The following is a 12,488-nucleotide window of genomic DNA, read 5'->3' as shown; positions in this document are numbered from 1 at the left end:
AAGAGTGTCCTCTGTAGGAAGCCCTCACTGCCAGTCACTGCCAGTCAATGTAAATACTGAGCAAGATGGATTGTGTTTGTTAACTACTTAGAGGGTACAGTGGTACCTCGGGTTACATACGCTTCAGGGTACAGACTCTGCTAACCCAGAAATAGTACCTCGGGTTAAGAACTTTGCTTCAGGCTGAGAACAGAAATTGTGCTCAGGCGGCATAGCAGCAGCAGGAGGCCCCATTAGCTAAAGTGGTGCTTCAGGTTAAGAACAGTTTCAGGTTAACTATGGACCTCCGGAACGAATTAAGTACTTAACCCGAGGTACCACCAGTGTGGTGTAAGAAGAAGAAGAAGAAGAAGAAGAAGAAGAGTTTGGATTTGATATCCCGCCTTTCACTCCCCTTCAGGAGTCTTAAAGCGGCTAACATTCTCCTTTCCCTTCCTCCCCCACAACAAACACTCTGTGAGGTGAGTGGAGCTGAGAGACTTCAGAGAAGTGTGACTAGCCCAAGGTCACCCAGCAGCTGCATGTGGAGGAGCGGAGACTCGAACCCGGTTCCCCAGATTACAAGACTACCGCTCTTAACCACTGCACCACACTGGCTCTCAGTGTAGTGGTTAAGAGTGGCAGTCTCGTAATCTGGGGAACCGGGTTCGCTTCCCTGCTCCTCCACATGCAGCTGCTGGGTGACCTTGGGTCAGTCACACTTCTCTGAAGTCTCTCAGCTCCACTCACCTCACAGAGTGTTTGTTGTGGGGGAAGAAGGGAAAGGAGAATGTTAGCCGCTTTGAGACTCCTTTGGGTAGTGATAAAGCGGGATATCAAATCCAAACTCTTCTTCTTCTTCTTTTTTTACAATCAAGCAGAATATAAATTTTATGAAATAAATAAAAAATAAATCCTTGGCCTGACTCAATATCAGACAGCTTCTTATCCTCCTAACATGGTGGCATAAAAAAAAAAAAAATCTTAACCTGATCCTGCCATGTGTTCAATCCAGAGGGGGGGTTCCTAAGACTTACATCAAACAGGATGACCCCTGCAAGGACCACTGTCTGGGGGAGTGCCTTCGCATGCCTCCCCCAGGCATGCAGACGTGGCCACTCCCCCCCAGTTCCCTTTAACAGGATACCTCAGCGTTTGGAGGGGCGGGCGGATACTACCACCTCCCCTCCACCCAAAACAAAGGATTGCCCCACTGCTTAAAAGCGCAAAACAACAACAAACCTCTGGTTACATGAAACATACTCAATAAACACACAAGACGTAACCGGCTGTACGTTTGAAAAAATAATATATACTATTCATTGTATCGAATTGTAGATTTCAACAAAAGTTTGTTAACTACTTTGAGGATACAGTGGTACCTCGGGTTACATACGCTTCAGGGTACAGACACTGCTAACCCAGAAATAGTACCTCGGGTTAAGAACTTTGCTTCAGGATGAGAACAGAAATGGTGCTCCGGCGGCAGCAGGAGGCCCCATTAGCTAAAGTGGTGCTTCAGGTTAAGAACAGTTTCAGGTTAAGAACGGACCTCCGGAACGAATTAAGTACTTAACCTGAGGTACCACTGTAGTACAAACTGACAGTGAAACAATGCTAATTCTGTGGAACTGCAACAACCTTTCTTGTGGACTGTTGGACTCTATGAACAGACAGGTGGAATAGACACTTTCACATATATGGACCTTATGCATAAACTGATTAGAGAATGAACTGATCCACTGGGTCTTCTACTTTTTTTCGTTGAACTTTATGAGCTACTTTTGTTGAAATCTACAATTCAATACAATGAATGGTATATATTATTTTTTCAAACGTACAGCCAGTCACGTCCAATGCTTAAATGGGCAGGGGGCAGATCCGATGGAAGCCTACCTGCTCCATTGGCACCGCCTGCATCCCCATTCTCCAAAGCCAGGTGCTGGCTAGGATCCAGTTCCCGATAGGCTTAAGCCCCCACCCCTACCAGGAAGGGAGCCGCTGTTCCAGTTCCCTCATCAGGGCCCCAGTGAAGCCTCGGCCCTCCCGCACCAAGAGAGGTGAGCGGACTTGTTTGGTTTCCAAGAGACTTTTCTGCGGAGAGATGTTTGCAAGTGGAAAATCTTAGGGAAACAATAATTTTAAAAAAGAGGTGAAGAGCGGAATAACATCTTTCAGAAGTTTATTACAAGCCATGGCATATGTGAATTAGTTTACAGACACTTGGGTTCTTTGTGTGACAGAAACACCTTCCGTGAAGCCATCACTGGATAGGCTAATTTGAATGCATTTCTTTGTCTTTGCTTAGAATATTGAAGCAAGGCTCACCCAAGTGACGAACGAACTGAAGTCACGCGAGGATCTCTTGAATATGGTCGAGCTGGAGTGCCAGCAGCTGCGCAACGAAGTCGCCAAAATGGAAGAGTATAAAAATAACGAAGAAAGCCGCGTGAAGTAGGTATTTAAAATACAAGTCTCCCCTGCGTGAATTGGTGCATGTTGACATGAGAGTGAGTGCCTCTGGGTGGCGATAGCAAACATTACACCTGCTCAGAGCAGAGACACTGAAATAGATAAACCTGTCCATTGGTTTTATTGGATTCACCAGCCAGTGGTCTGACTCAATATAAGTTCACTACGCGAATAGTGACGTGCACAGCAATGCACACTGTTCCTATTGAAAATATAGGCCCGGTACAGTGGAAAGTTCTCCTGCATATGCCGTGTTGAATTGGATGGGCAACCACACTGAATTGAGTGTGGGGCGCCCCCCAAGCACAAATGAATGGGAAGAACAGGATAATTTTGTCCCCTTTTTCTCTTTGGGTTCTTACTTTAAAAAGAAACAAGCAATTTGCTTTTAATAAACTTTCAAATATAGGAGGGGAAGCTGTCATCAAGAGAATCCTGAATTTTATTTTTATTTTTTTGTTTGTTTTTTGCAGCTTGATCGATAGGGATGGACAGTTTAATAGCTGTATTTTGTGACACCTTTTGTTTGATAGCATGTGTGATGGTGGCTCATCGGAGGGGTCTGGCGTTATGCAGATAACTGGGAACCTCGAGCACTTGGCCTCGAAATAATTAGCTTCTGAACTGTGTTGTTTAAGGTTGCTTTTTGTGTTCACATCAGGGCACCTGACAGTGTGATGCCAGTACAAGCATTTTACTACATTTAAAGGGCAGGAGCAGAATGCTGGGTATTTCTCCCTTGTGGCCAAATGCCTAGTAAGCCTAAGGTTATAAGCCAGAGACATTATTGGGGATCAACACTGATTGAACCCCTGTTACAGCTCATGACCCAGCAAGGGGCCTGTTGCCAAGCTGCTGCTGCTGCTGCTACCCTTTGTCTTTAATGTTGCTACCTGTTTGCCTGCCCTCTCTGAATAAGCAACCGGCAGTGGAGCAAGGAGAAGGTGCGGGAGCCGGGTGCTTCTCTCTGCCTCTGGGCGATGCTGCAGTTTGGGCCACCTAAGACACGGGTGGCGCTATAGGTTAAACGCTTGCTGATCAGAAGCTTGGCAGTTCGAATCCCCACGATGGAGTGAGATAGATAGATAGATAGATAGATAGATAGATAGATAGATGAGAGAGAGAAGGCAGTGGGCCCACTGAGGACTTGCCCAAGGTCTCCCCGTAGCTTAGAGCTTGCACCAGCCATAGCTTTCTGAAGTGTGTTGCAAAGCTTCCTCATTTGGGCTGAGTTCAGCGCGACACAATCCTACCGCGCTACTCAGAAGTCAGTCTCACTGTGTTCCATAGGACTCGCTCCCTTGCCAGCGTATTTGCAACGGCAACCTTCCGCCCTCAACCCAGTCTAATGATGTATTCGTAAACAATACTTGCCAACCTAGCTTCTTCACAATTGCTGATGCTTGAAGCACACTTTCTTTCTGACTTAAAGTTGGGGGCACATTTCATTCTTTATGCCCTGAATGGTTTCTGTCTTGAGTCCACTGACCTGAGTGTGGCCCCTGATAGGAAGAAGCAACTTGTAGGAACCTCTAAATATTTTTACAATTTTTTCACCCTCTCAGCACACTGGTATTTACTAAAAACAGTTTGGGAATGACTACGCTATGTGTAGTGTCATTCAAACATAATGTAATGTGTTTCATATAATAAAACAATAAATTTGGGTTGGTTTGTTTTTTAAGAAAGGAAAACTGGACTTGTAATAAATTTCTTTCTTTCTTTCTTTCTTTCTTTCTTTCTTTCTTTCTTTCTTTCTTTCTAGACTTCATTCAGCTTATGCACAATGCATCAAGGACCTGGAAATAAAAAAAGCTCAGATACTTGCCTTGGAACAACAGCAGGAAAATCAGCAGAAAGAACTGAACCAGGTATGTTCTGATCTTATTCCGTGGGTCACAATTAAGGAAAAACTATGATCCAGGCTGTAGAAGGACATTGGAGCATGAGAAAGAAGCTTTCTGGGCTAATTGAGGGTCTCAGATCTCTCTTCTCCAGCTTTGTACCAGTTAATGCAAGTGTTCTAAATGCATTTCCAGTGTGCCGTCAGTGTCATCAGCATCCAGTCACTGCTGTTAAAGCTGGAAGTGGAATAACAACTCTACTTCCAGACTTTTACACATTTCTTTTGCCTACTGGGCAGTCCGCCTTTCCCAAACCCCGAGTGTTTTGCAGGGGTTGGGGTAATTTTCATTGGGATTGTGGTGTGGGAGAGAAGCACTCCCAGTTATGATTACTGCCCCACTCCATCCTTGCTGTGGTTTAAGGAAGGCAATGATGTTTGGAAAGGGGAGCGAGAGATGCCAGCCAAGCAGCCAGAGGGATAAAACGGACTCTTAAAGAGGTGAGAGACGGAATTGGCTTCAGCAGGCAATAACCTGCCCGAAAAGCTATCGAACAGCTGCACAGCGGGCTGTCTGCACTTGGGGTGGCTGCATAGCTGTCGCTTTGTGTGTGTTTTTTAAAAAAGCAAGAAAGTTGGATTTTCTGAGCTCTGAAAAAGGAAGGAAGCTGAACAGGTAAAATATGGGCAGGGTATGTCTTGATCAGAACATCACACAGATGTAAGAAAGGGAAGTGGTCAAAGTTTGGCCATTCTGCAGTAAATGGAAAGTGTGGATGCAGATGGAATTGGTGCTTCTCAAACGGCCTCTTTTTAGAGAATTGTAGACCTGGAAGAGGCCCAGAGGATCACCTTTTAATGCAGGAATATGCAGTTGTCCTATACGGGGGTTGAACCTGCAACCTTGGTGTCATCAGCATCGACTGAGCTATCCATTCACTTGCCTTACATGCCACAGATAATTTTGCAGCCTGTTCGAGGTCAGACTGCTCTGGTCAGACCTCACCTGGAGTACTGTGTCCAGTTCTGGGCACCACAGTTCAAGAAGGACACTGAGAAAGTGGAACGTGTCCAGAGGAGGGCAACCAAAATGGTCAAAGGCCTGGAAACAATGCCTTATGAGGAACGGCTAAGGGAGCTGGGCATGTTTAGCCTGGAGAAGAGGAGGTTAAGGGGTGATATGATAGCCATGTTCAAATATATAAAAGGATGTCACATAGAGGAGGGAGAAAGGTTGTTTTCTGCTGCTCCAGAGAAGCGGACACAGAGCAATGGTTCCAAATTACAAGAAAGAAGATTCCACCTAAACATTGGGAAGAACTTCCTGACAGTAAGAGCTGTTTGACAGTGGAATTTGCTGCCAAGGAGTGTGGTGGAGTCTCCTTCTATGGAGGTCTTTAAGCAGAGGCTTGACAACCATATGTCAGGAGTGCTCTGATGGTGTTTCCTGCTTGGCAGGGGGTTGGACTCGATGGCCCTTGTGGTCTCTTCCAACTCTATGATTCTATGAGGTCATGCTGTGAAGTCCCACTGAATGCCAGCCAGGCCTGTTGGTCTCTGCCCATGTGGATTAAATAATAATAATAATAATAATAATAATAATAATAATAATAATAATAATAATTTATTTATACCCCGCCCATCTGGCTGGTTTCCCCAGCCACAATGGGCAGCTTCCAACCGAATATTAAAAACAATACAGCGTCAGACATTAAAAACTTCCCTAAACAGTTGTCTTTTAAAAGTAAAATAGTTGTTTATTGCCTTGACATCTGCTGGGAGGGCGTTCCACAGGGTGGGCGCCACTACCGAGAAGGCCCTCTGCCTGGTTCCCTGTAACCCCACTTGTCGCAGTGAGGGAACCGCCAGAAGGCCCTCGGCTCTGGATCTCAGTGTCCGGGCTGAACGATGGGGGTGGAGACGCTCCTTCAGGTATACAGGACCGAGGCCGTTTAAGGCTTTAAAGGTCAGCACCGACAATTTGAATTGTGCTCGGAAACGTACTGGGAACCAATGAAGATCTTTCAGGACCGGTGTTATATGGTCTCGGCAACCACTCCCAGTCACCAGTCTAGTGGCCACATTCTGGATTAATTGCAGTTTCCGAGTCACCTTCAAAGTTAACCCCACTTAGAGCGCATTGCAGTAGTCCAAGCGAGAGATAACTAGAGCATGCATCACTCTGGCAAGACAGTCTGTGGGCAGGTAGGGTCTTAGCCTGCGTACAAGATGGAGCTGGTAGACAGCTGCCCTGGACACAGAATTAACCTGTGCCTCCATGGAGAGCTGTGAGTCCAAAATGACTCCCAGGCTGCACACCTGGTCCTTCAGGGGCACAGTTACCCCATTCAGGACCAGGGAGTCCTCCACACCTGCCCGTCCCCTGTCCCACAATAACAGTACTTCAGTCTGGAGTTGTAATCCAAACATCTGGAGGGCACAAGTGGGCAGAAGCTGCCTGGAGGGGGGGGGGTGCTTTTAAATATTGCATCATTTAAAAGTGTTTATTCCATTTACACCCGCCTCCTAAAGCCATCAGTTTTTAAGGCGAGAGGCATCCTTAGTTCTTAGCGACTTTGAAACGCATCTTCAGCGTGTGCCCAGTAACCCTTAATATCGCCAAAGGGGCAAATTGCATGTAAGAGTGCAATGAAAATCAATGGCGATTCATAAGGAAACAGAATACAACTGAACGTTGCTTGATTGGCCCTTTTTATATTGGCATCCAGAAGGGCTGTATTGTTCCAAGAAACAGGAGGATTTATTGGCATCTTGCTATTTGTTATTGGCAGAAAACTTATGAAAACCCACAAGCTTCTTTATACTCTCGGGGGAGAGCGAAGCAGTACAGGAAATGTGACCTTCAAAGCTAATAGCATAGAACAACCCATTAAATAACACTAGTGGCAAGCTTATTTTCTCTGAGAGTGGGCCTTTTTTTTTTTGTAACACTATGTCAGCATAGCCTTTATTTATTTTTATCATATTTTCTCTTTAGTGAGCTGATAAAAGTTATTTCTGGTAGTACCTGGTACTTTAACTATTGACTTTCCTTGCTTAGAGGGGGAACAGTAGACTCCGGTTACTACGTGCAACCTGCTTTTAAAGCTGATATAAGTAGTTTCTAACCATTTAGCCCTTTTGGAAAATTCCTTTGCCTCTCCGGATTCTCCTTGGAGAAAATTTGGGGTGGGCCCTTGGCTTCTGGGTTTGCTATCCCAAACTCCTTCCCACTCTCTTTGCTGCAGGGATAAGAGAATACCTTGAATTGCAAGGTGAAGGATGTCCCTGTGTCTGAGTTTTCTCCGTAAATAAGAGTGCAGAAGGGAATCTACATACAACTGCTTCCCTGATGCTCACTCTCCAGGGTACGAATTGGTCAACATCATGTCCAAACAGTGTAACATTACACTTTGTGACATCAACAGCATTGACGGAACATACTCTGAGCATTTGTTTGCTGATGCAGATATCCTTCTGTTTTTTGCGAATGCCAAAAATGGCATTTTGCAATTCTGTTCAGAACTGAACAGAACAAGTCGCGTTTGCTGTGTGGTGATCACAGTAAAGTGAAGGACCAACAAGGCAATATATGCAGCTTGATAGCCCACCAACCACTTTCATCCTATGAATGTTTTAAAACAGTGGTAGGCAGGGAGCAAAATGGGAACCTCCGTGCCTCTATGCCTCTCAGAAATCTCCCCAGGTTGCATCCTGCTCCAAATTTTGAATGTTTTTGACTGGCTGGGATGTGTCCTTGACCTCTGAAAATGCCTCTTCCTTATCTGGGTGGCAGATAAAGAGGAATGTGTTAGAAATTAGCCTCCTCCTTCTTCTTCTTCTTTGGCGATTACTCGTAGCCGAGTAAGATTGTCTGCCATTAACACGGTTTTAATAATGAGTGCGCAAGTGACTGTGGAGGCCAATTCTGGACCACAGTGGTGACATAGGTTTCTGGGTGGGAGTTGATCGCGGTGTGGATTTGCCAAGCTTGACTTCCTCTTAGCATGTTTCCCCCTTGCGTTCTGAGTTTGAGTGTCTTCAAAGTTCATGACACCTTTGATAAAGGCTTTCTCCAATTGGAGCACTCACAGGCCAGTGTTTCCCAGTTGTTGGTGTTTATACTACATTGTTTTAGATTTGCCTTGAGACAGTCTTTAAATCTCTATTGTTGACCACCAGCATTACACTTTGCATTTTTAAGTTCAGAATAGAGTAGTTGCTTTGGAAGACAATAATCAGGCATCCGCACAACATGACCAGTCCAACAAAGTTGATGTTGAAAAATCATTGCTTCAACACTGGTGATCTTTGCTTCATCCAGTACACTGATATTAGTTCACCTGTCTTCCCAAGTGATGTGTAAGATTTTTCGGAGACACCGTAGATGGAATCTTTCAAGAAGTTGGAGATGGTATTTGTAAGTGGTCCATGTTTCACAAGCATACAGTAAGGTTGGTAGTACAATAGCTTTGTAAACAGGCATTTTGGCTTCCCTGCTAATGTCCTGGTCCTCAAACACTCTGCACTTCAATCGGGAGAAAGCCGCACTCGCAGAGCTCAGGCGATGCTGGATTTCAGCATCAATGTTGACCCTTGTGGAGGTCTAGGCAGGAGAAGTGATCGACATTTTCCAATGTTACACCACTGAGTTGGATTTGTGGCGCTGCAAAGGAGTTATTTTGTACTTGTTGGTGCAGCACTTTGGTTTTTTGGATGTTGAGTGACAAGCCAAGCTTTTCGTAAGCTTCTGCGAAGATATTTAGGATGTACTAGCCTATTGTACAAAGGTAAAAATTTAGGTTCATCGCATTTTCTGTGATTCACACATTTGTGTTTTTTGTGAATATTTATTTGTGTAGCTGAAACCATTTGAGAACAAACAAACAAGATACATAACTGGGATAGCTCAGTCAGTACAGCATGAGACTCTTAATCTCAGGTTTGTGAGTTCAAGCCCCACATTGAGCAATAGATTCCTGCATTGCAAGGGATTGGACTAGATGGTTCTCGTTGTCCCTTCCAACTCTAAAGTTCTATGGTTCTATGAAAATAAAATGCACAACACAATTAAAATAATTATTAAAACCAGGCATTCTGTCAAATAGAAGTTTGCTGCCCTGGATAATTTAACTTGCATTTTCATTTTATATTTATATCGTAATGGCTATTGGCTACAAACAACGATACAACTTGACTGCATCTGTTGCTCCACCTACTTTTGCCTCTGGCCACGCCCTACTGCCATGTGGCCCCAAGAAGGTTGTATAGAAGGAAATGTGGCCCCTGGTCTGAAAAAGTTTCCCCGCCACTGTTATAAAATATCAGAGGTTGGACTGCCGGGTACATTAACATTGGTGGGTAAATTTTATTTCACTTGACTTCCTTTTGGCAGGGGTGCCAACTTGAATAAAATATTGTGGGGGCCCAGGTAAGCCCCGCCCCACAAAATCGATCACATGACACAGTATACACACCCCATTTGAATGGGAATGCCAATCAACTTTGTGGTGGCCCGGCCTCCTCAAATATTTTATTGTGGGGGCCAAAGCCCCCATGTCAGCTCAGAGTTGGCTCCCATGATTCTCGGCATGTAGCGTTTAAACAAGAGAGGAGGTAGAAAGTGTGAACTCTAAAGTGAAACACAGAGAAGCTGGTCTGAATCGTAAGCCTTTCTAAATCTCTGTGCTATCGCTAACATGGCTGGTAGGGCTGCCGTGTTGGAAACGGAGAACCCCAAAAGTTGGTGGTATGTGAAAAAAACGATGCTATCTGCAATGCCAGCGCTCATTCTTCCCTATTTGCTGCAGATAAGGGACCGCCTTTATCAGGAAGAACAGTCCCATCGCTCTGAGGTGGAAAGAATGAGGACGGAAATCTCTGACCTGACAGAAGAGCTTCATCAGAAGGAAATTACTATAGCAACTATCATGGAGAAAGCTGCTCTACTGGAAAGGCAGTTACAAACGGAGTTAGAGATAAAAGAGAAAATGTTAGGGAAACAACAGGTATGCAAACAGAATAAAAAGCAGCGGAGGTCATTTGGTCCTTACGGAGATTAGCACATATTGACGTTTAAGGAAGCGATTGCCTCATAGAATATGGGGAGGGAGTGGGGGGGGGATCAAGACTACAGAAGGAAATAAGACCATTTGACATAACACTAATCTTACACTTATCATACAGAACCAAGCATTCTGGGGTTTATACTCCTAGCATACACATGGAAATCTTTCCAACGTTTCTGCTCATGTCTCTTCCCTATAACCTGCAGTTTCTTAGCAATATTTGCTGATCTGCATTACTTTTCTGAATTTCTTGTTGAGATTATTTGGGTGTGGCACCCATGGGTGTAGCCAGGATTTTTGTTACAGGGGGCGGGGAGCAGCCAAAGTTGTTGAGACTTTTAAAGGAAATCCAAGTTGTCAAGCTTTTCTTGGGAAATCACGGTTAAAAATACTCTGAATAGGACATTGTGAGGGTCAGGCTTCTGCTGGGGGCTAGAGGAGAACCTCAGATAACTGAGTACTTTTAATGCTTTTCAAAAATAGTTGTGGATCTAGCACCCTTGGCTATGTCCATGATGACACCTGTAGACCCTGCAGTTCAAATTGTGCTAATAAGCAATTAACAGCGCTGCAGTTCTTTCTGAACCACCAGAAATTGCAAGGGGAGTTACGGCTACATGCTTGAAGTCAAATATCTGTGTTAGCATCACCAAATTGACCTCCCCTGAGCACAAGCCTAGGCAGTTTGTATGGAGGCATATAGATGTGTGTGTGTGTTAACATTTAAATGTGCAGTTCCCCACCTGTGCTCTGAAGTGCTGCTTTTGACACACATTTGCCTTCCTAACCATACGTCAGAACTATTTCAGCATAGTGTGATCCCACCCTGCAGGACCATGTGGGTGAATAACATAAAACCATGTGAGCAGGGTCAGTTCCGTGGCCTGCAGCCTAAGACCACACCATGCTGAAGTGTTTGTGTCTGAGTGTAGTGTACCTGAATCAGCTTTCAAAGAGAGGGTGGGGAAATCAAGGGCATATAGCACACCAAGGAACTGTTAAATCACATAAGTTGTTTATATTTATAGTCTGGGCAGGCCGCTTTGGGAAGTAACAGCAGAATGGCCACTGATCTTGTCTATCAAAAGTTGCTTTTATTTTCCATTCCGCCCACAGGAAATCACTCGCACGGTGTCTAAGCTTGAGGATATTACATGAATTTTTTACACTTGATAGATTTATGCTGATTACTTCTTGTCTTTTTGGAAAACACAAAGCATCTTGATATTGAAACAAGAATTTAGTTAGTTAGCTCCAGAGTGATGTGTTTAATTAACAAATCTGAGCTGTTCAAGGCCTCCATTTAAAGTTTGTGAAACGTCTGCTAAACTTCCCAACCCCCTTTGTAAATTGCTGTTGTTGTTTAGTCATTTAGTTGTGTCCGACTCTTCGTGACCCCATGGACTAGAGCACACCAGGCACTCCTGTCTTCCACTGCCTCCCGCAGTTTGATCAAACTCATGCTGGTAGCTTCGAGAACACTGTCCAACCATCTTGTCCTCTGTCGCCCCTTCTCCTTGTGCCCTCAATCTTCCCCAACATCAGGGTCTTTTCCAGGGAGTCTTCTCTTCTCATGAGGTGGCCAAAGTATTGGAGCCTCAGCTTCAGGATCCGTCCTTCCAGTGAGCACTCAGGACTGATTTCCTTAAGAATGGATAGGTTGGATCTTCTTGCAGTCCATGGGACTCTCAAGAGTTTCCTCCAGCACCATAATTCAAAAGCATCAATTCTTCAGCGATCAGCCTTCTTTGTGGTCCAGCTCCCACTTCCATACATCACTACTGGGAAAACCATAGCTTTTTAAGATGCTGTCTAGGTTTGTCATTGCTTTTCTCCCAAGAAGCAGGCGTCTTTTAATTTCGTGACTGCTGTCATTATCTGCAGTGAATCATCTGCAAATAGAAGCATATAATCAAAAATAGAAGCATATAATTTTGTATGATGGTTATGATTAGTAGTAATAACAAAAACAAAATTGGTTAATTCAATTTCTTAAGCACTACTGGTGCATCCTCTAGACCAGGGGTCAGCAACCTAAGGCCCATGGGCCAGAAGCAGCCCACAGAGGTCGTTTGACCAGCCTACAAGCCGCCCCTGAACCGAGCCAGCCGCTCGCGTGCTGTGCT

At 44.7% G+C, this 12,488-nt stretch overlaps 1 protein-coding gene across 2 annotated transcripts in view; it reads left to right on the top strand.

The window, feature by feature from the left end:
• DEUP1 (deuterosome assembly protein 1) overlaps window positions 1–12,488 on the top strand; it is a 58,862-nt gene that overhangs the window by 25,383 nt on the left and 20,991 nt on the right. For both annotated transcript variants that reach the window (XM_083736750.1, XM_083736751.1), the window contains exons 8-10: window positions 2,288–2,433; window positions 4,217–4,322; window positions 10,105–10,302. In XM_083736750.1, the coding sequence (XP_083592876.1) occupies window positions 2,288–2,433; window positions 4,217–4,322; window positions 10,105–10,302 (450 nt within the window). The remainder of the gene's footprint in view (window positions 1–2,287; window positions 2,434–4,216; window positions 4,323–10,104; window positions 10,303–12,488) is intronic.

Source organism: Podarcis gaigeae (genome assembly GCF_964106915.1).
Source record: "Podarcis gaigeae genome assembly, chromosome: 4".
Classification (NCBI taxonomy): Eukaryota; Metazoa; Chordata; class Lepidosauria; order Squamata; family Lacertidae; genus Podarcis; species Podarcis gaigeae.
Note: the sequence above shows the minus strand (reverse complement) of the source record. Positions and strands in the feature narration are given on the sequence as shown.